General features: G+C 33.9%; 1 protein-coding gene across 1 annotated transcript in view; it reads left to right on the plus strand.

Moving 5' to 3' along the window:
* The window catches only part of FMN1 (formin 1), a 153,880-nt gene that overhangs the window by 40,501 nt on the left and 88,728 nt on the right, over positions 1-24,651 (plus strand). The window contains exons 5-7 of the mRNA XM_068397364.1: positions 7,357-8,138; positions 12,373-12,523; positions 23,758-23,845. Of these exons, the coding sequence (XP_068253465.1) occupies positions 7,357-8,138; positions 12,373-12,523; positions 23,758-23,845 (1,021 nt within the window). The remainder of the gene's footprint in view (positions 1-7,356; positions 8,139-12,372; positions 12,524-23,757; positions 23,846-24,651) is intronic.

The raw sequence follows: 24,651 nt of genomic DNA on the forward strand, positions 1-24,651 counted from the left end.
CACATGATATTTTTTTAAAAAATTCTGTATGTTGCAGTGTAACTGGGTATATTTTAATGATCTGCTATACCAATAATTTTGTACTCCAAAATTACTGGCTACAAGGCTGTATTTCTTTCTCAACTACCCCAGTGCCAATAATTCTTAAATAACTAAATATTAAAAAATATATAGAAAAACAATGTTCTGTATACCTGCTATGGTCAAATTTCCTCCCAACTACTTTTGCTATGTTTCCTCTCTAAAACTATGTATTTAGTATTTTTAAATTAGAAAGAGAATTGGACTCCGTATACATAGCCTATACATATATTTCAAGTTTTGGGAATGTTTGAGAATGGTCAATCACTTAGCTTACTTTTTTACTATGAGATGTAAGAATAATCCTTACTGCATACCCTTGAAAATGGTGATATACCATATGTAACTGGTTATATTTGCTGATGTATTTGTTAGAGAGGAATTTTGCTTTTTATGTAAATTGGCACAGGTTTAATTTTTTTTCATTGAGAAATCCTTTGCTAAATCTCTGATTGTTGTTAAAATTTAAAACAAATGTATGTTTTTTCAAGGACAGAGATTTAACAAAAAAAGGACTTTTTTTTCTTTGTCAGCACAATACAAGAATAAAAAGTGTGAGCTCTTCCAAAAAATGAGGATGAAATTACTTAGAATGAACAAAAACAAAAAGTCAGAGGCTGTCTGTGAAAAATGTGTTTTTCCTCTCTTGTCTATGCTAAGTACTTTGATGGCCAAAATACTATTAAGAAAAAAAAAAGCTGTAAAGTCTATAAAAATATTTTTCATTGGCAACTCAGTAATTCTTATCTTTTTTCTTTTTTTCATTTATTTCTCTCTCTTTTTTTTTTTTTTAAATCTCTACACACAAACACCCCCCCCCCCCCACCTCCCACCCCCGCCACACACACACAGAGCATTTCCACTTCTACAAGCCATATCCTTAGATACTTTGTGTCGTCTTTGTTCCCATTTGTTTTCATTTCCATGGCTTGGCATAAGTAACTAATTAGATGTAACAATCCGTGTATAAAGTCAGAGAAGGGAATAAAATCGAGCTCACTTTCTTTCTACTATGTTGTTTTTCCAGGCTAATTAGAGTAAAACGTAGTAAAAGTGTGTTTCTCAGTTAAAGAGGTCTGTCTCTGATATACATAGAACAGCTTTGTTCATTAAAGACGTGTCATTTTTACACAGTTGCTTTTCAGAGTAGAATTGCACTGTAAACACTAGTGAAAAAATATTATGCATTAACAGTGAAACATTAACTTGCTAGTTTCAAAGCAAAAGTTCTGCATATTGCTTGCTCTAAATAGTGTTTTAGAGAAGTTTTTTTATGTCTTACTGTTACACTTCTCAGGATTTTTTTAAACATTTATGGTACAAATAAGTCTTGACTAATAACAAGCCAGCAACTGATTTTTGAATGTAGATTGTTGTAGAGATTTATGGCTTCCTCATATTCATACATACAAATTGTTCTAAAACTTTTTGTATCAGAGCAATTCTATGTCATGGTTAGAAAGCCTTTGTCCATATAAAATCACGTTACATAAAGTAGTAACACAACAAATGTACTTGAGTTGATTGCCTTTAATTGACTCGATAGACTATAATTGACTATATTGACCGTATTAAATGAGACTGTAATCTATGAGAGCACAGAGAAAAGCTGTCACATTGGTACTGAGATTTGTCTGTGTCAATCCACGTTATATTTCAAAGACATTTAGACAACCTATAGGCTATCTTCTGAATGAAGGATTTAATCTCTTTCTTTTGTGATTAACTACATGCTTTATCATTTGAGACTGTAGTGGTTAATGGAATTACAGTACACTGATTCAATATTTGGGCTTCTTCTTCCCTTGAACATATGTTTCATATGTTCCTGAGTCTCACGGGACCAAGGCTGAGCTGTTGACATTATTTCAGAAAATAGATCTTGCCTTTTTTCTCTGTGTTGTGTCCAGTCACTTACCAGGTGCAAAAAGGAAGTCACTGGAGTCACATGGCAGAGGGCTGGGGGTAAGGGGAAAAGACAGGCAGACATCGGAAAGCCATTTCAAAAATGCTTCTTATTTTCCAGGTTACAGTGTATCAATATTTTGGATATTTGCATAATCATCTTTGTATCATGGCAATATCATGTATTTTAGTAAGAGGTGTGGGGGTTTTTTAGGAGTGGCTTTTATTTTACCCATTAACAGTAGTGTATTTTTAGAAAGAGAGTGATACAGGTCTTCTAAGCTTATGTGTAAATGTCTGTGTGACTGAGAGTCAGCTGGGATCGTTTGCTCTGGTGAGATGATTTTAGTCAAGGAAAATGGGTCGTGCCCATTCCAATGGCAGAAACCAGACAAACCTTGAGAAATGAAAGAAACTCTTTTGTGAGTACATCTGTACTGGTGAGGCTTGAATAGCAAATAGGCATGGACCTTATTTAGTCAGAATCAGAGGTGCAAAACTCTGAAACCTGCGTTCCAAGCAAGGACAGATTTGGAAGCAAAATAAGATTTATCAGGGAGAGGGATAGACAGAACTGCCTATTTATTCATCCTCTTCAAAATGGATACTGGGTGGAAGGAGAGAACCTATGGAAGAATGGAAAAAGAGGTACATCAGCCAAGAAGGTTAGTCTTAGAGCATAGGATTAAAGGGACAGTTCACAACACTCAAGCTGAATTACATCTTGCAAAGCAAATTTAAGGATACGGTAGAAGAAAGAAACTAAGGACACAAGGGGGGCATTATCCAGTAAGGGTGAGGTGGAGGCAAAAGGCAGTGTAGATTGAACCTAGAAAATTAATACCGCATGAGCTGCCCCAGGTTTCAATAGCAGTGATCATGAACACGGCGACAGCATTTTTGTTAAACTGAACATACACACAGCTTTTAGTAGCTGAATAGAGCACAAGGATTACTTTTTTGCATATCACATTTCTGTTTATATGTTCTAATACGGAGTTGTTGACCCGTGATCAGTTTGTGATATGCTGTCCTTTGCAGATCCTTTTCCCCCAGAATTGCAGTATAATGATCAGTCCCTTCCGTGGCTATGTACGCTGCAGTTCTCCATTTTGAATTGTGGCATTTATTTTCAGACCACTTCCTTGTCTGATAAAATTATTCTGAATTCTAACAGTGTTCTTCAGCACTTGTGTGTGTAGAGGAGAGGGAGGAGTATGTAACAAAAATTACGTGATGTCACTGACTGGCTGGCAAGAGTCATTGACACAATGAGAAGCCAGAGATCCTCCACATGCCAGGGCCTGAGGGCTTAATTTGACATACTCTCCAAAAGAGTGGATTAATGCCGCAAGAAAGTGAAATGGTCAGGGGAGCAGAAAAATGTGTTTCCTTACACTAGTTTGCTGGGTGATGAATCTACATATAAAGTCCCAATTTCTTATATGAATGTTGTTGAGAAGCAGTCAACCAGGCTTCTAAGCAAGTCAGCTGAGTGACAAATGCATTTTTCAAATGAAAAAAATTATTATCCTGTATATCTAAAACACGTCGATGAACATCTCACAGATTGTTCCTTGTAATGTCTTGCTTTCATCTTATAAAGAGATTTATACAGACATTTTACTCTGTTAGGTTTCCAAATCCTCTACCCTTCTTCAGGAATAAATCGTGTTCATTCATGCTACGTAGGATGGCTTTCTAAGCTTTGGTTTCCAGCCTTCTTCCCATATCTTCTATCCCTCCAGCCTTCTGCCTACATCTTCCCACCCTCAGACATCTCTTTTCCTGCTGAATTTTTTTTCCATATCATTCTGCTTATAATAGCTGTCACCAAACTATTATATTCTGATGATAGCCTTCAGTCATTGTTCATCTTAACAGCAGTTCCCAAAGACTCTAGGAGTCTGGTGCATGACGTGCCATGAAAACAGACTCAGTATATTGCCAACATGATAGTAATAATTGCTGACATGATTCAGTAACAAAATACTGAATAATTTAAACTGTATCTATCCAACTGAATAATTTGAACTGTATCTGTTCAAATTCCTGTAGATCTGAATTTAGCTAAAAATTGGTTCTTCCCAGCAGCCACAGGTATTGTTATGTAGCCATCATAAACATTTTAAAAGAGTATTGACAGACACCTGGAAACAAAACTGTAAGCTTTGGTATGTATGTAAGCTTTTATGTATACTGTAGTAAAAAAACTTTGGTTCCCATTTAGATGAAAACAGTACTTTAACTGGAAAGGTTGTGCACAAGTGCTTCTAACACTAACTTCTATTCAATAAAATGTCTCTGTGTTCATATTATATTTTTAATATTTCAGGATTCTAGTGACAGCATACAGTATAAAAGTAATTTTGATTTATTTATTTCCCACCTAAAATTGTGAAATCGAAATAATTCTATTATATTCCATTTCAGTATGTTAGATTGGTTTATAATAATGTAAAGTATAGAAAGATTCCATTGTTCCTATCCCTTCTTTTATGAATTGTAAGAAATAAAAGATTTGCCTGGATACGTACTGTATCACCAATCACTATAGCAAAATTTAGTGACTTGTCTTTATAGTAAAATACTATCAATTCGATGTATGATGCATCAAAAGAAGGATTCTAAACTAATTCTCATAGGCAGTACCGTGTAAAAAGTTTTAAGCCACAGACAAGTGAAAATTGTAATTAAAAAAAAAAAAATTTTTAGTTCTTGACTTACTTTCCAGGAGTCAAAGGTGCCTAATTTTAGTACCCACTGGTTTTCTTTATTATTTAATACTACATGTTGATAAGATATCTAACTAGTCCTTTGTGATATAATAAAGAAAATATAATAGACTTTGTACATACTTGTCATAGTACATGAGAGAAAGAGAATGTTTAAATTCTATCTGCATGAAATGACTGGAGGATGCTGTTTGATGTCCATTTGATTAATTATAAGATTTTAGAGCATTTAATCTCTTTTGAAGAAATATTTTCCAGGAAGCAGACCTTTATTAAGAATATGTATGTATTATTTATGTATACATATAAAAATAGTATATATTAATGTACATATTCTTGAAAATTTTGTTGAAAATACTATCATAGTCATGTAAACTGAAAATATTTCAATATTAATCTTATTTTGGTGAACAAGATTTGTTTTGAGATGTCAGGTAATTAAAATAAAAATTTGTTTTATTACTTATTGCTCTTTTATATTGCAGTAAGTTGGGTAAGACTGATCTTTTCCATTGATGAGATGTTCAACACAGATTCCCAATGTGTCATTTTTGTTAAGCCTGCTTTTCTTTTTTGTGCTTAGTAATTTTAGCTTTAATTCTTGTTTATGTTAATAATGTTATTATTTTTATTAACAGAAAATAATTTTGAAAATGTGAGAGTAAAAAGCAAGACAAAGCATAAAAGTATCACCTCAAATATAATTTTGAGTTTAAACCACCAATTTTATATTGTAAATTAAAGACTGAATATCTGTAGTTGAAAAGGTAGATAATACTAACATAGTTGCTTTCATGCCCAGTTAAATATAGTAAGTAGTTTTGTTAAATACTGTGCTTGTTTTACAGTGTGTGTTTAAGGTGACTTCAGATTTACTGTTGGGAAAATCTTTAACGTTCAAAGTAAATTGTTCTATCAAGGAGTTTTTGATGTCCATTAGGGGCAAAATCCTATGATAAACAAAATAGCTAAATTTCCTAAGGCAAACTTATTCATTACCTCATTTATGCCAAGTTTAAATAGAAAAGTGATTGCTCTGGAGCAATTCAAATAGCAGAAAATCTTGTGATAGTTGAACTGAACTAATAATTAAGTGGAGCAACAACAAATATTGATAGAGTAACAGTAGAAAAAGAAAAAAAAGCCAGGCAAAAAATGTTCCATTTGTTGTACATATTAGTCCTAGTTCTTCTACAAAACTAATAATTGGGTTGTTTCCAATACAAAGCTCTGTTCAATTATCTTTACAAGACTTTAAACTTGATTTCCTACCTTTACCTTTCCTTGCCAATTAAAAAAGGAGCATTTTGTATCCAATATTTTCAGATTGTTTACTTTGGACTTTATCTTAACAAACTGATTAGAATGCAAGCTGATCATACTACTGTAAGAAATAACATATATTGTGTACACATCTATTCAAGCTTATTTGTATGATATAAAATTACAGTATATTACACTACTCTATTTGCCATACAGAGCTACACATGCATGACTTGGATGCATATTAATTAATGCTGTAAACTATTAACTCTGACCTAATACTCAAGTTGAAATGATAAGCAGGGAGTGCTATGTTGCCACTTCTGACCAGCACTATGTGGGAATTTTTAAACTGTAAATTGCTGTGCCTGCAGGAATTTGGGAAAATCACAGCTCATTAGCTGCTTCTCTTGAAATGTTGGTTTACCCTTGTACAGAGATCCTGAAAGAACCACGGAAAATGCTCTTCCAGGAGTCAATGCCTTGCAAAGAAACAAGATAATACCAGTCAGCTGCTTGATAGTATTGTAGCATAACAGAAAATAGCTTGTAGGGACTTAATCATCTGTATTGGATTGAATTGTTTAAAGGAGATATTTCTGTGTCAAATGTTTTGTATTTTTCTGATATATGTTATGAAAAGTAGGTTTTTTCTTACTTACATATATTATTGAAAGATTGTAATTTCCTTCTACCTCAGTGAAATCCTCTTGATCCTCTTGGTTCTAAGATTTATTTTCTTGAATTGTAGATTAAAATATATCTGCTATAAATGAAGTTTTAATATGATAGTAAAGATAAATTTGAAGGAGAGTTTATGTGTACCCCTGTGAATTTAATTGATGAGAACACTTCTAATAGATTGAGAAAGTGTTTTAATTTGTTTATTGAATGTTTTATCTGGGAGGGATTTCAACTTCAGTTGTGTTTAATCTGGTTTTTACTTCCTAACATGCTAACTATAAATATGGCATATTTATGAAATGAGATAGTCAATAAAATCATGTCATTAAATACAATGCCATTCAAATTCCATCATGAACTATTAATTATTACATTCAGCAATTCAAAACCAGTAAGTCTGCTTAAAGACAAGATGCAAGTTATAATTTGCTAAATTGATGTTCTGGATATTTACTCATAAAATATGTTTTATTGAATCATGCACTGCTCACATTTCTTTTAAGATTAGTAGTTGTCTAATTATGTAATAGCTTGCAATAAAGCCATTTAGAACTGGGAAAGTGAAGGATTTCTGTCATTATGGTTTGCTTAAATTAAGAACATAGTCTAAATGTGAAGACTTTTAATTACTACAAAATAAACACTTTAGAAAAATGTTTGCACTAATGTTGTTTTTGTTGTTCTGCAGTCTCAGTTTGAACTCAGGGTATTCCATATTCGTGGAGAACATGCTGTATCAACTGCTCAGCTTGAGGAAACCATTGCACATCTGAAGAATGAACTCGATAATAAATTAAACAAAAGAAATAAAAAAGCAAAGGATATTAGTGTTTCTACTGAAGATGACAACCCACCAAAGACATACCGAAATGTATGTATACAGACTGACAGAGAAACTTTCATAAAACCTAGTGAAGAAGAAAACAGAGCTGTGAGAAATAACCAAATAGTACCCAAAAAACTTAATATTTCTTCTTTGTCACACAGTATTTCTGCCCAAAGTGAAAATAAGGACAATTACAATGTACAGTCTTCAGAAAGTGTCTTATCTTGTCAACCAAAACAAATACTGCCTCCTCCTCCACCACCACCACCACCTCCTCCTCCTCCCCTTCCTGATTCTTCACTACCAGGTTTAGTTCCTCCACCACCACCTTTGCCAATGGGTCCAACTTCACTGACATCTCAGTTTGGATCTGGTCCACCACTGCCACCTCCACTTTCTGAAGGCTGTAGGAATTTTCAAGTGCTACCACCACCGCCGCCGCCACCACCGCTTCCAGGGTTGGGACCTCCTGTTCCTCCTCCACTGCCTGGATCTGGGTTACCTCCACCCCCTCCACCTCCTGGGCCTGGGTTCTTTTTTAATAACACTTCATCTTCAAACCAAGGTCCTCGAAAACCTGCCATTGAACCTAGCCGTCCCATGAAGCCTTTGTATTGGACACGGATACAATTACAAGGCAGCAGGTAAAATAAATTTATTTAGACTTAGATTTGCTATTTATAGGCCATAATACAAGGGTATGTATACTATTTAAGACTTAATAAAAAAAGTTAACTGTCTAGGAATGTATAAGAAAATCAGTGTAGAGGCATGGAATTTGCATGTTTTAAGAAAAAAATCAAATCCATTCTAGAAGTCTAAAAATAACTCACAAGAAATTATTTTAAAATATTAAATATAAATTAAAATTATATACATTATAAATGAAAATTATATGCATTACAACAAAAAGACATTTTGTCATTTTTTTCCCCAAAAATCCAAGTACTCCATGGACAACTCTAGTGACAGGGCGGTTCCTAGACCTAGCCCTAAAGAGAAAAAAGGTAGCCAAGAGATTAGAAAGACTTTTTTTAAAAAATCTTAATTAGAATTAGAATTGAAATGCTAAAGTTTGCTCAGGTGAGAACTTAGAGTTTTGGTTTTGCTTTTCAGTCACTTCAGGTGATGCCATCTTCAGAGCACTATGTTGTGTCACCCCCTATGATTCCAGTTCTAGAAACAGTTAAACTGGAACCTAACCTCTGTGTATAATTTTGTCAGAGCAGGAAAAGTAAAGCATATGTATAAATATATGCAGCTCAGGAACCTGTAGCATGAAGCATCCATTATGGAGGAGTCTCAGTATTGATAGAGACCTCTATAGTTTAAAAAAATACAAAAAATTAAAAAATTGCTAACCTTGTTATGATTTAGTGCTGGGATAAAACACTAGATATGGTTGAGGGAAGGGATGCCATCCAGAGGAACCTTTACAGGGTTGAGGAGTGTGCCCATGCGCACCTCATGAAGTTCAACAAGGCCAAGTGCAAGGTACTGCACCTGAGTTGGGGCAATCCCCAATATCAATACAGACTAGGGGATGAATGAATTGAGAGCAGCCCTGCAGAGAAGAACTTGGGGATACTAGTGGATGAAAAATAGGACATGAGCCAGCAAAGTGAGCTTGAAGCCCAGAAAGCCAATTGTATCCTGGGCTGCACTAAAAGCAGCATGGCCAGCAAGTCAAGGGAGGTGATTCTGCCCCTGTACTCTGCTCTCGTGAAACCCCACCTGGAATAGTGCATCCAGCTCTGGGGCCCCCAGTACAAGAAAGACAAGGACCTGTTAGAGCAGGGCCAGAAGAGGGACATGAAAATGATCAGAGGGCTGGAACACCTCTTCTATGAAGAAAGGCTGAGAGAGTTGGGGTTGTTTAGCCTGGAGAAGAGAAGGCTCGAGGGGACCTTATTGCAGCCTTTCAATATATAAAGGGGGCTTATGAGAAAGACGGAGAAAGACATTTTACTGAGGCCTGTGGTGACAGGACAAGAGACCATGGTTTTAAACTGAAAGGAGGTAGATTTAGATTGCATATAAGGAAGAAATTTTTACAACAAGGTTGGTGAGGCACTGGAACAGGTTGCCCAGAGAAGCTGTGGTTGCCCCATCATTGGAAGTCATAAAGGTGAGGTTGGATGGGATTTTGAGCAACCTGATCTAGTGAAAGATGTCCCTGCCTGTGGCAGGGGGGCTGGGACTAGGTGATCTTTAAAGGTCCCTTCTGATCCAAACCATTCTGTGATTCTATGAAAGTAGTCTAATAGTATATACCGTTGTAGCAAATCTAAAGTTACTATGAAACATATTGTTTTATTGATTTGTTTATAAGAGATCATTTGGTGAACAGGATTAAATAAACAATTTCTGGACAGTCTTTTTGAGATGATCCCACAACTTTTGTTTATGCTATCCATTTATTCAGCTGGAGAAAAGAAGTACTCCCGTCTCCACTTTCTGGGCCAGCACGCATACCTTACTGCCACAGTGGTATGTGGGTTCACTGCTGCTCAGCTGCTCTTTTGGATTTTGGCTGGTTCTAACTTTGCTTCAAGTATTTATTAATGTAACATAGAGCTCCCCTTCCATTAAGAGGGTTGGCTCAAAAAGTATTTTTGGGGGATGCTTAAGTGACACAGACTATTTCTAGTTTAACAAGTTGTTGCTAGAATCATGAAATAAAATTCAGGTCCTGTGTTATGCAACTAATGAAATGACATGATTATTCAGGTCTTAAAGTTCAAATCATTATCATCTGTGTTCAAAATTATTTTAGCATAAGTGCAGTAACAAAGATGCTAAGTTTATTTTAAACATTTTAATACATTACATCATATTATTATATATGACATATATTATATATGCTATACTATATATATACAAACACTATATTGCATACTGTATTATATATGGTGACTATATTACATACTATATTATTACATGTTATGAATTATTATATAACTGACTTTATTGTAGATTACTTACATTATAATGATTAGCCACTATAAATCATTTATATAAGTATTACAAATTATTTATGTTTATTCTTAATATTTTATTTTAAATTCTTTTTAGGATTATATTTGAACACTTAAAGTCAATATCTGCATTTATATGTATTTAAATATGAGTTTTATTTTAGTTTACAGCTTTTTGTCTGAATTTATTTTGATGAGAAATAATCATTATTCTGGTATAATAAAGCATTGTAAGGTGTTAATATTTTATATAAAATGTTTTACAGGAACAAGCAGTTTATGAATGTCAATTGTATTCTTTCAATGATTCAGAATTAAAGGCATTGAAATATTTTGGAGCCAGAAGTTTGAGCACTTTGGTTTTACTTCCCCAAAATTACTAGTGAAAAATTGTTTCACAGTGAATAAATAGTTGGTCCATAAATAAACCTTATTGTAATTCTTCCTGTGGATTCACTGAAATCAAAATATATATTCTGAAATATTGCTGGTTCATCAAGTTTTTGCTGAATGCAAGATAAGGTCTAAGTCATAGCTTTCTGGTGAACTGCCAGTCACCAGGATTTTCATGGTCTGCACTAGAACTGGAAACGTCTTCAAGGGACTGCTGCTCAGATCAACAGCTATCCAGGACTTCAAATTTCTTGTTACGGAGCCAGAAAGAATCCTTCATTCTTCAGTGTGACTGACACTACGCCTAATATCAGGGAGAGTGAAGCTGTGGAGCTGTAAGCACGTCCTGTGACACAGAATATGCTGCATCAGTGGGTGCTAATGGAAAAATTAGAGTTCCTTAAACATTCACAATAGTAAATGTACAGTTGAGAATTAAGTAGAAAAAATCCTAAATTTGAAAAAAAAAAAAATTAAATCTAGTTCCCCTTAAATTGGTAGGTATAGCATTTTGTTACATATTGCATCTAATAAAAGTATGTTTAGTGACATCAGCCACTTGTATTTTATAGGGGTTTTCATCACTGTTTCTTTTATTGGAAATAATTTCACTGCCTTTTAGTGACATCTGCTGGAAGAAGTGGGCCCACCTCCTGCTGATAAGGAGACAGGAAGAGCACTCGGAAGTTTCGTCCCACATATTTTCCTGAAGCATTGAAATTTTGAAACAAAGCTCATTCAGAATTGAAGTGCCATGTTTGCAGCACTACATAGTATTTTCCCCAAATCCAGATAAAACTAGAGGATTGTGTAAACAAGTTCCAAAGTGTTCCAAAACTAAATCTGGTCTTGGAAGGCAAAAAAAAAAGAAGGAAAGATAATCCACATTTAAAATTTACAGTTGGTTGAATGGAGCAGAATAGTGGTTAGTCTCCAAAATATAGGCCACATCATTACTCCAGTTTCTCAGAACTGCAACAAGGATAGGTATGAGCATATAACATCTGCAGCTAACATGAAGTGAATCAAGTCCTATGTAAATGACTCCAAATGCTCTTAAAATATGCTTGAATGAAGTTTGTTCACTATTTGTTGATATTGTTTATTTTTATAGGTCTAAATAGATTACTGGAAATTTCTCAGAAAAGCTGCTGTTGAAATACTCCTAATTCTAGCTGAAGTGGCAGAAATCTCTGGAGATGTATTTGCAGAAGCTGCAGTTGCAATATTTGGTTGTTTTACAAAAAACTGTACAATACAAATAATGCATTTTGATAGTCTAGCAGGCATAAATACTAAATAGCTAAACTTTTTGGTACAGCCTTCTGCAAAACATTTTGACTCCTTACAAGAACAAGGTACAGGGAAAGAATGCTGTTTGTACAGCAGCAGTGCATGTTGCTTTGAGTTTTAAATCTATTGTGGATTTTCATCTATTGTGGTTAGGTCTACTATGGTTTTTCATAAATGTTTATCAGAAAATTTATTATTACCTTTCCCTTTATAGGAAAACTGCTATGCCAACATTATGGGAATCACTAGAAGAACCTGATATACTTGATGCTACTGAGTTTGAATATTTATTCTCCAAAGACACCACTCAGGAAAAAAGAAAACCATTATCAGAGACTTACGAAAAAAAAAACAAGGCCAAAAAGGTATTTATTGTTTCTTTGTATTTGCTTTTTTTGTGTCACTGTTTAGTTTTAAGAACACTCCCTTTTTATTTGTTGTTGAACAAACAGATAATAGGTGGGTTTGTAAATCTCATTTTAAAGCAAAATAGGTGGATTGCTGATTCTATTCTTGCTTGAGAATGAGGGATTATTATTTACCTTGGAAGATTTCTTGCCTTTGAAAGTGGAAGTTCCACATCCCAGTGAAGTAGAAAAAATGTTGTACGGGAGAACTGAATGAAAGTTCTAATATGTATCTAAAAGTGCCAATATTTCATGCGATGTCTGCCCTTGAACTGATTTATAATTAAAGGCTGTCATTAAGTTACTCTAGCAAACCTCTCTTCCATTGAGATTAATTTTATTGGAAAATAATGTATAAAGCAAAATAGGGCTGTTAGACGTTTTGAATAAGGAATGCCAAAAAACTTTTTTCCGGTATAGCTAAAGAGCTGTGTGAGGAAAGGACAGGACAATCATGTCTTCAATGGCCAAAAGTTTATGCCGTAGCTATGTTGTAACGTAGATATTGTCTGCCTCAGACATGATGTGCTACAGAGAGCGCTTGTACTTGTCAATTACTATGTGCAGATAGGGCAAAGAAATGGCATTAGTAGTATGTCCTGCAGGAAAAATTCTAGGCAGAGTAATAATTGGCACTGTTTTCCTAAAACAATGTGGTTATATATTAGAAACCTATTTAAATACATACTATATTGTAAATCTGTTTGAGTTTACCTGCTTGGAACCACAAGAGGGCACTTTGCATGTAAGCTGTGCTATCTACCTTGTTCAATTTTATAATACATATAAGTGAAATACACATACATAGATACATATCAGTGCAATCAGATCTTTCAAAACATCTTTGATCGTAAACTTCTGGTATTGTGTCTTAGTGCAGTAGTTAATGAGAAGTGTAAAGAAGGCCTATAGAATTTATAAAATTCAAACTCATATGATGCAAAAAGTGAAAAATGAAAAATGGGGCCAGGATGGGGGCATGCTGGCATTTTTAAATACACCCTAAAGAAATGATTAATTGTTACGGTCCTTCAAATGTTAGATTGAAGTTGGACATGACTATCTCTGTGAAAAATATTTTGACATATTTTACTTGACAAATGCTTCAAGTGCATATGGCATGTAGTACTCAGCTGTATCTGTAAATCCCATTAGTTCACATTTCTGACGCACTCTTTCTAAAATTTATTTTTACATTTCATTAATTTACCTCTTTCAGAAAGAATTATTTAATAGGAAATACAGGTTTCTAAAGAACTTTGAAGAAGAATGTAACCAATGTAACTTTAATGGAGAAATAATATGCACAAATAGTTACCTTTATATTTCAAAATCACAGTAATTACGTGAATATACCTATTTCTCCAGGTGCATGACAGCAAACCAGGTAGAGAATTAGGTTTGTATTCTGAAAGATGAAATTGCATTATTATTTTTCCTTGCTGCTTTGTAAATTAACTTATTTGCTACAGCAACACAATTCTTTAATGACGTCTTTTAACTTTATCCAAAATCAAATTGGATAATAGTTACTCTATACAATATAGGGAATAATGGTATAAATAAGAAGTACTATTTCTTTTGAGAAACCAATGTATTTTGTTACAAAGATATCTTCTTTATTTATGTCATTGTTTGAATTATTCTGTTTTGTTATTAAATGTAAATTTATTATTTTAAAACTAGGGATATATTTACTGAAAATAACAAAATGAAAACAGTTCCTTTAAAGTACTGTGTGAAAATACAAAAATAAATCTCCTAAGAGATAAATTAAGAGTTATATCTATTACTATGTCTTTAGTTTGGTAAAACTGATGATTATGATCAGGGTGTTACAACCCATGGGAACTTAGGGCATTCTGTGAAAATTTCAAAAACTCATGGTCAACAATATGAAACTTTCTGTCATTTGGTCAATTTAAAAATTAAAAATAAATCAGGTTTTAGAATTCAAATTAAATTTGAATTTAATCAAGTATAGAAGCATTTTCTTATTGTTTATCCTGTCTTTCCACCTTTCTCTGTCAAATGACTCATAGTAGCAGCTGAATGTTTTTACAGACAGTTGGTCCTCTTAGATGGTCCTGTGTTTTAATTTGTCTCTCTGAAAGCCCAGATGTCTGCAGGCTGGCTCCAATGGATCAATCTTGGTGGGCTGCAAGTGATAAGTAGTAGAGAGGCATTTTATTTAGTTACAGGAGGGTAGATAGTAACAGAAAGCTCCTGTAGATTAATGTAAAACTTCCAGTTCTGCTACCTTCATTTCTGCTTTCTCATGCTTTTTCCTGGCTCTCAAGTTTCCTTGCCTTTTTTTAACAAATTATATCTATCTACTAGGGTTTTAACAACAATCTTTTTCTTTGCTTCAGTACAGAAATTTGTGCTTGTCTGATCTTAAGAATGCTACAAGTGTCACAGTGTATGGAATTGTATAGTCTGGTTAAAGATGCTTTTTACAGACATTAAGACATATGAATCTTATGAGGTTCATTATATATTGTAATTTTAGCTAATGCTGTGTCATTTGTATTGCTTTGTAAATTCCTTTCTCATGTTCTATGAAAAAGCCTTCCAGAGCAAGATATAGGTACAGCAATAGAATCTGGAGTAGTGGTTTCTGTTTGGAATAGGTAAGCTATTTTATTTAATAATACATGGTAGCGCTGATCTATTAACTCCATTAAATCTCTACTCCTCTGCACAAACTTTGTCCTATTTTATACCACCTTATACAAACTAAGTTTGGCCTGCTTGGTATTTAGAGAAATGACAGACCGATAGGTGATGCAGGGTTGCTTATTAAAACATGATTACTTAAGACTTTTCTCCTTGAATGAGAATTACATCAGTGCCTCACAATCAAGTTCCTTATGCAATTGAAAGTAAGATTCTATCTTTCAAATTAGAGGGGAATTGTTTCTCATTTAACTAGGTGGTCTTTATAAAACTAAGAAGACTTGTAACAATTAGTGGCCTGTTGAATTATGACTTCTTTACCATCTATTTACATTTCTCTTGCAGTTCCAAATAAAATAACATTATTCAGGTTTTTCTCAGAATTATTATTTTTGTGAAACCAGTCAGAATAATCTGTATGCTTAGTCGGTGAAATGAATGCTTCTGTGGAAAGCATCACGTTAAGCTTATAGAAATTTCACTTTGTTCTGTTCTTACACATTTGTCCACATAGTAGACACCTTATGGCAACACAGATTAAAATTGTCACTGCATTCTGTGCTTTTGTTGCTTACAGCTGATAGACATTTACCATTTTCAGCCAGAAATACCTAAATCTTGTCCTACATGAATGGAATGGATGGTCTGTTTTCCGGTACCATTTGGCAAGTTATGCTCAGAAGGGAAATTTCTGATTATATGTTTATATTCATAGATATATTTATACTCATATATAATGTACTTACAATATAATATGTAATTTATAAAATAAATATTGAAATATAGAATATATTTATACGCAGACATACACTCAATGTCAAAATAGGAGAATACATTGAGGATTCTGTGGGCATCTGTGCTGGGTGTGGTTAACTTGGTATTTTCACTTATAACCTGGATAATGGAATATTAGCTCTGCAGCCACCACCTAGTTGCGAGAGGCCTCAAATGTACTGGAGCAGACCCTTCAGAAAGCTTTCATGTATCAGAGATATGGTCTGAAATATCAGGACAAGCACAAAGCTAATATGGTTAACTACAAGGTTAATACAGTTAAGGATATTTTGCTACCTGAAAATAAGATGAGGTACAACTGGCTAACTGACTAGGTAATAGTTTAGCAGAAAGGATCTTGGGATTATAATGGCTCACAAGAGGAACATGAATTGTCAAATTGTGGTACTACTAAAAAGGGACAACAAAACTCTGATAGGTCAATAGAAATATTGCTTGCAAGACAATCTACTCAGATGTGTCTCAGGTAAGAACTGTATCTAGATTTAGGTGCTATAGCCCTTCATTAAAAATGTTTACTAACTGTAAAGAGTCAAGAAGAGTGAGAATGATGAAAAGTGTAAAAGTAGAATCTGAGGAAAGTTAATTAAAAGTAAATTAGCCTAGAAAAGAGAAGGTTGTTTGGGGCACACGGTAAGTGTCCTCAAGCCCATGTAGCTGCTGCAAAGAAAAATTATGAAAAGCTTTCTAAAAGGAAGGATACCAAAGGAATGCAGAACAATTTGGGCTAGGGAAATTGTGTTTCTGTATTGGGAGATCTTTAAGAAAATTTGTTTAGAACGATACACATATAGTTGATACTGTCTTGAAGTGCAGAAATGCTTTGGATGACATTTTGAGTGCCTTTCCAACACCATGATTCTGTTACTCAGTTAAAAGGCTTGAAGTCCACTTTCTGTCCATTGTCCTGTGGATGGAAATAGCTGACTATCCTTTTTTCCAGAGTGGAAGCACTTTCATGATTCTCAAATTCATTGCCTGCCAGAAAATGGCTTATTAATTGAGTTACACTAGTTTCTAGAGGCTATCATCCCGACATGAGGATGAAATTATTCGATTTTGAAATGCAGTTATTGAAAAATAAGGTATTCTAACAAGTATGTGGTAAAAAAAAAGGGAAGTTAAGAACCTTCTGGCAGCAGTGGTAATATAACTTCTTAAAAGACTGCATTTTATTTATTTTTAGGCATATATTAACTTATTTTGGAAAAATACATTACATTCACTTGATTAGTGATGCAATGTAAAAATAATATAGTTTAAATGAAGGTCAGATGTACCTTTATGGTACACTTATATATTCTTATCTGGCCTTAGAAGCTCTGCAAAGTGTGTGGCTGCTCATGCTTCTTCAATCATGCACTCCTTTGGAAAATTTAGCAGCTTTGGAAGAATCTCTTCTTTTTTTTCCAACTCTCCATGCTCTGAAGTATTTCAGGAAACCACTATTCTTGTGCATTTATCTGCTCTGCATATATGCAATCTTGTAAATAAAAATTCTACAGGATTATGTAGATAATGATCAAAATAAATATTCTGGTTTTTCAGGTATTACATCTTGAAAGTAGAATTTGTCATTTCTGGATGGAGAGAATTTACTGTCTAGATGAATATATTAGTTATGTCCCAATATTAGAGCAAAATAGTGTGCGATATATTTAAGAGCTAATAAATGTAATTCTTCTCTCATAAGAATGCTTTGAAGTGTAAGACTAAAAGCATTATAATCTCATATGAGGTAATACAATGCAGTGATTTTTTTTTGGATGTGATATCTATGAAATGGAAAAGAGTGTGTTGCTTGCATCCTGACTTTCCCAGAGACTCCAGATGTGTAGAAGGACTGGGATTTATTTCCTAGGATAGTTCTGGAGTGGTCGAATTTGCAGCAGGCAAAGCTGAAGTTACTGGACAAAAATAAAGTTGTTTATTAGCACCTGAATATGAATCAAATAAATTTATGTCTGGTTTTGGCTAATTCAGTTAGCTTAATCTAAATATGTTGTTACTGGTATGATGCAGCTTGGCAATATACATTGGATCTAAAAGTATTTATACCATGTAAGGTGTTGTGGTCTTTAGTTAAGCTTTTTCAAATGCATGTAGTTGGTCCCACTTTCAAAATTACTTAGAAGTTACAGCTTCTTGGAAACCAAGAAGAAAAAGGGCTAGACCCACCAGGTTCTTCTAGTACATAATTTCAATTTAGGTATTGATTCTATTGGACATTTAGACTTTAAATGACTTTTGAATATGAGTCCTATTTTTAAAGTATCACTGACATGCTTGTGAAAGTGCAACTGTTAATCTAGACTGTTTTCACCATCACTTCTATATTTGCTTATGCTTAGATTTAAGTTGTAGCGTTCTGGACATATGATTTCTGCACCTATTTTATTATCCACTAAATTTGCATCAAAACATTTGTCTAGGAATGTATGGTTTGTTTAAAAAAAACATATTGTAAGTTATATTTGTGACATTGTAAATGGACTTCAGCTATAAAGTTTTATGCACCAAAAATGTTCTAACTGTAAGTGGATTCAGTACAGTACCATTAAGGTCCATAGCTGTTTATGAAAACAATGAAAACTGAAAACAGTTAACATATTAAAACTCTAATTATTTTTGTGGAAAAAAAAACCAAAACAACAAGCCAAAAAAACGAAACCAAACCACTGGTTGTTTTGGAAAGAACTGTTTTCAATAGATTTTAATACAATTTGAAGGATCTAACATCTTTCCCAGACTCTGAAAGTCTTCTATAGATATTTTCATGTCAGATGAAGGACTGAGGTTTTACATGCAAACAATTTTGCTTTCATTCATTCTAAACTGTTAACATTTCTTGTGTGTACATATCTATGCAAATTTTTAAGCTCATAGGCCCATGTAATTGTTTTCAAGCTGTAGGTACTCCCTTCCCTGTTAAATCTGCATAATGAAAATCTGTTCTTGTAGTACCAAATAGAAGAACAGCAGAATTAGGACATATATTTTTTGGAATGAAACAAAAACCATGATTCATTATGTATTAAGCTATGATACCTTGTAAGCCTGAAAAAGGGGTAATTTAGAAAAGAACATTCCTTTCCTGTGATATATTCCATGTGCATTCTGTAGCTCCGTTGGTGGACTTACACAGATTTTGAAGTTGCACTAGTTCTTCTAATATATTTGATCACTTGTTAGGAACTTATCTTCAAAACCTCAAGTATTTTCTGTACTTTTTCAAGAAACAGGACAGTTGGATGTTTGTGATGCCACTCTGTCTTCATCTTACAAAAAAAAATTAGTAAATGTCAAGTAATTTGTGTCAGGTGTATGCTCCAAATGAAAGTCCATCAATCATTTTTGGCCCTTCAGTGCAATGATTATCATTTCAAAGACGCAGGAGGACATTAAAGATAATGGCTTTTCTGTTGTCTATTATCTCTAACAGACTTCACATAATTGTTAACACGTGTTCTCATTTAAGAAGTGTCAATATTTTGAGTGAATTGCATTTTTTTAACTGAAAGGGATATGTCTGTCAGCAAGTTTTTGTCCATCTAACTAAATGAGGAATTACAATTAATGAATTTTGTGTTTCCCCAAGAAGGGCAGATATTGCAGAAAATGTTGGAAGCTTTGCAGGGTTGAAACACAATGACTGTCTTCAGCTGTCTACATAAGATAATAAAGAGTGTTCAAACTTGAGTAGAAGTAGTAAAATGCTAGTGCATGCTCTTCCAAGGCACTCTCACTTTCTTTTTACTTTTTGTGCTGTACTGGGAAGAACGAATATGGCATTTCCTTGTTTACCATAAAGCTCTGGAGTCATGTAGGATTTGGAAAGTATCCATAAAGGAGAAATACCTATTTTGTGGCTTTTTCTTGTTTTTACAGTTTCAATAGGAATAAAGATATTGAAATAAGTTTCTTACTAGCTCATTTCTTACCCCCTGTTTTATCCTGAGAAATTGCCATTTGCTTGTACTTTAGCAAGAGGCTAAAAATAGTGGATTTTTTTAATCCAATAGAATTTCAAATAGAATTACATGTCTCCTAAAATATTTTAAAAATATTTAAAATGTATAAAGCTATGGTTCATCCGTGTTACACAAAAAAATAGTTAAACTTGGCTCTCCTTTGAGTAGGAATAGAAGAGATAATGTCTAGTCTTAAGCTTCTGAAATTTCATTGGTAAGTCTTGGAGTGTTTATGTAGAATGGCTTGAGGGGCATACTTACTTGCTTCTTGTGCAGGATATTCTTCCTCTGTTTGAACAGGGTTTCAGCAGACTACTTATGGGTCCAGGCTGTTGATTTCACCATAAAAGTTAATGAGTGGGAATGGAGGGAAACACTGTGATATGCAGGACAGCTTTTTAGCTTATGGTTTCTCTCAATAAATTTAAATATTATGGAACGAATCCATGCACCAGCAGGAGGAAGGGTTTAGCTTTTAATCACTAAAGTAAACTGAATCTGTTCAGATTTCAGCACCAGTAAGTGTCCTGGACAGAATGTAGACATTACGGTTAGACAAAACAGTGAAGTCTGTCTTATAATATTTAATGAAATACATTTCTGGCTACATTAGAGAAATACCTTTTAATGGGAATGACAGAATAATTTATGAATGTATTCAAGCTTCAGTATGTCTCCACTTTTAAATTAGATGATAAATATTTGAAAGATGTAGAAGGGGCACTTGTGTACAGCAAATCAGCTAACTTAATAACACTAAAAAATAGTCGGGGAACACCACATAGAGTAAATAATGTTATGGATCAGTGAATTAAATGAATTAGCACCAGCAGTCACAATTTCGTCATGAAGCCAGAAGATGCTGCATCCATTACAACGATACATTCATAGTCTGGAGGAGCGGCAGGCAGCTGGCAAACCCTGCCAGCTGGCATAGCAACATCAACTGGCATCAGCTGGATTTTAGTGCTTACCTGTCACTGCCAGCTACGAGCAAGTCCCAATATGCTGAGAGGTGATCGGTGATTTGTCTTTTAAAAGCATAGACTAAATAGTTCAATGCAGTCTTTACAAACTTTCATTTTATTTGCCCTGCAGTTTTTATGACCTGGAAAAGTGCTGATTTTTTTTGTGTCTCCTTCCCATTTGGAGTTCACACACATATTTAATTCTCTGTCAGTGACTTCCCCAGAATAACCATAATTTGGGGCAAAATTAGTATATCTGAAAATATGTTCTCTGTTTTACTACTGATTATATATTTTTGTTGCAAAATCTTTCAAGTTACACAAAGGTTCTAAAAATCTATGACAAAAGTCCTATGTAATACTTTGCATTACAACAGTGTTTTTAGAGTAGTTTTACACCCAGTTTAAGCTATTCTGTTGTCTTGTTACTCCATTTTTTTTCTCTAATGAATAAAATATTAGCCTTCAGTTACAAATTTCAGTTGGTTGAAGCTGGTAGTCTGAGTCTAGTTTGATGCCTGGTAATTGTGACCATGTGTACATTTGTCTAAAATGCATGTGAACATACAGTTAGTTGGCCATTTTAAAACATGAAAAAAACATGAATCTCTGGTTTAGCTTTTAAAATTATATAGGGTTTTCTTCAAAATTTTTTTCACTAATCTTTTAAGAAGGAAGTCTTGCTTAGCAATGTGAGCTAGTTTGATCATATTTGGAGAATATATTAGCACTTAAAAATACTTTAATAGAATGATTTCAGATGTCATATTGTCTACAACGGCTATAGTCTGGAAAGGTTTTGCCTCAAACTAGGCGTGTCTAATGGGGTTTATGACAACCTATGAATTTGCCCCTGAACAAGGTCAACTTGGAGGTCAGTGAATGCTATACAAATTGCATACTACTCAAGCCTGTAATTATCCCTGTAAGAAGTTAATGTGCTGCGGAGTTCAGCAAATTCATGTAAAGCTTGAGAAATGACCATGATAAACTGAGCAGTTAGTTACGTTTGCTCTGAAAAATCACAGACAACAGGATGTGATGCTTAGAGAGTATTCATTTATGGTAACTTGGAGCCAAATCACCCCATCTGCTTGTGTACTCAGGAGATAAAGAGCCTGAATTCTTTCTTATTTGAAGAAAACACTTTAAATAGTATTACTTTCTTAAATCCAGCATATGTGCTGTACATATAGGCTGAAAAAAACGCGGGATTGATTTTATTTCCAATTTTGGCAGAAAATATGCAACATCTACTTTAACATAAGTTCATTAAATGTTGAGTCCTTACAACAGGGACACAAAGTATCTGTCAGATCTTTGTTGAAGGCAGCATGTATTCCGACTTGTTCATGTATTGTCCAATTACAGTACTCTATAAATGAGAACTAACTTCGAATTTTCAGGTGAAAATGTCACTATCATTTCTCTTTTTCCTCTATTTTTCAACTAAAAATCTGCCTTTATATAGGTGAATGACTAAGTAGTTGCACAGTTAAATATTCCTAAATCCCATAAAACATAGGCAAGAAACATTTGTATGAGTTAGTATAAATTTTGTCACTTAACTGTCTGTAATGTGAACATCTATAAGAATATTACAGCGAAAAGGGATAACAATTACTTAAAGTTTTTAATATTATTAAATATCCAAATATTAGTGTCACTCAGCTATTAAAATTAAATTTGGATACATATAGATTAAATATTGCTCAGATACTAGGAATATAAATTTAGGGAAAACTTAGCTATTATTAGTTTTAATTTTACATATGAGTTAGTATTTTTAATAGTATTTGTTCATCAACACTATGAAGTAAGCCAACTGCTTGGATCTGAACATTTCTTATTTTGAAGAACTTATGTCTATATCACATTGTGTGCTGTGCTGCTGTCATATTTTCCTTATGAAATAAGTCAAAATCACAAATACCAACAGTCCAAACATTGTGGGAAGTTTGGTTTTGATATTTCTAATATCTGAACTACACTTCTAAAATTCTGGTCGTTTACTTTTCATTACTTTATTTATAGACTTTTCATTACTTTATTTATAGACTGATCCATATCAGTATGACTAATTTCACCAGGCAAAATAATTTCCTCAGGGTTTCCTTCCCTCCTTTGTCTTCTCCTCCTCCCACCCGACATCTGAAAAGATTATAATCTGAATGTCAGTATATTATACTAACAAGTGCCTGTTACCCAAAATGTGAACAAAATCCTCAAATCTTTGTGAAGTGTCAAGGGTGTGGAAGAAGCACATTCAGACAAGAATGAAAGAAATCCTTTTAGTAGCGCCTAGTGTTCCAGAAATAGTGTTGAGAGGGCATAAGAAGACAATTCTCCAGTTCTCCTTGGACAGGAATTGATCCTTTGTCAAAAAGATAGACTTAAATGTGTTCACACTGAAATATAAACTAGCAGACAAACTAAGGAACTTGTGATGTAGTCAGTGTCTTAAATAGTTCTGCCCTGATCAGCTTAAGGAGAAAGGGGGAAAAGTATATTCCAGAATAAATATTTGATGTGCCTTTTTTTTCCTTCTTAATGTTCTTTGTTCATTCTAATGTTCATCCTTCCTGATGTTCTTTGATAGATCTGGTGAGAATTCAAGCTTACATTTATCAGCCATTTACTACTGTAATTAGTTGATAAAAAGGTTTGATGTTTGGAGAGTCATTGAATTCAATTCACAAATTAGCTTCTCTCCTTGATGTGAATGAATCCTTTGTAGAGTGTTCATTTGATCTCAGATCATTTTGCATCATCTTTCTAGATTATCAAATTGTTGGATGGAAAGAGGTCTCAGACTGTAGGAATTTTAATATCCAGTTTGCACCTGGAGATGAAGGATATTCAACAAGGTAAGTGTTTCTTACGCTTATTGTATTGTATTTGCATGGCTAATTTCTCATAGCCACCTTCAGAGACTTTCTTGCATTACAGAATGTGCTTTGAGTATAGTCCTCTCTAAGATATCAGAAGAATCATTCTTGCAGTGTATTCCAGTATATGTAAAATTTTCGCTTAAATAATCAGAATTGAATTTAGGTACAACTCCTTCTGTACCGTTTCGGTTTGCATATCACTTTCAGTACAGTGTTTTCTCAAAACTGTTTAATACTCCTCCGCTACAGTTCTCTCCCTTTTCTTAAGCAAGTCCTCCACTGACAAATTAAATGGAGGACTTATATGTAAATCTTTTGGGCTTCAAACATGCAATCAGTATTTGTTGAACGTTTAAATTTTGCTTCATTAATAGCATAAAAGCACATCCCAAACCAATGCAGCTACCATGTAGCAATCAGAAAGGTGATTACTGGATGGCATTTTTCAAAGTGCAGAGCTACTCAGTGTATAAATTCCATTACTGGTAGAAAACATCTAATTTTACCAGTACAACTGTAGAGAAATACAGATTTTTCAGAACACCGGGGTAATTCAGATTCTGCTTATGTTCTGTATTTAAAAAGATATTGTTTAGGGATATTGTTTATTTCTTTTTCACATTAAAGAAAGGAAAATATTCACCATTTAAAACAACTGCTAGAAGAATTCAAGTTGATGTCTCCTTTTTGCTATTGTTTTCCCTCCATCACATGCAAATACTGGGTAGGGTGTTGAGATGTTGCTGGCATTGATTATTATTAATTTCAGAAGAGCCTTTGAG

Source organism: Nyctibius grandis, chromosome 4 (assembly GCF_013368605.1).
Source record: "Nyctibius grandis isolate bNycGra1 chromosome 4, bNycGra1.pri, whole genome shotgun sequence".
Taxonomy (NCBI): Eukaryota; Metazoa; Chordata; class Aves; order Nyctibiiformes; family Nyctibiidae; genus Nyctibius; species Nyctibius grandis.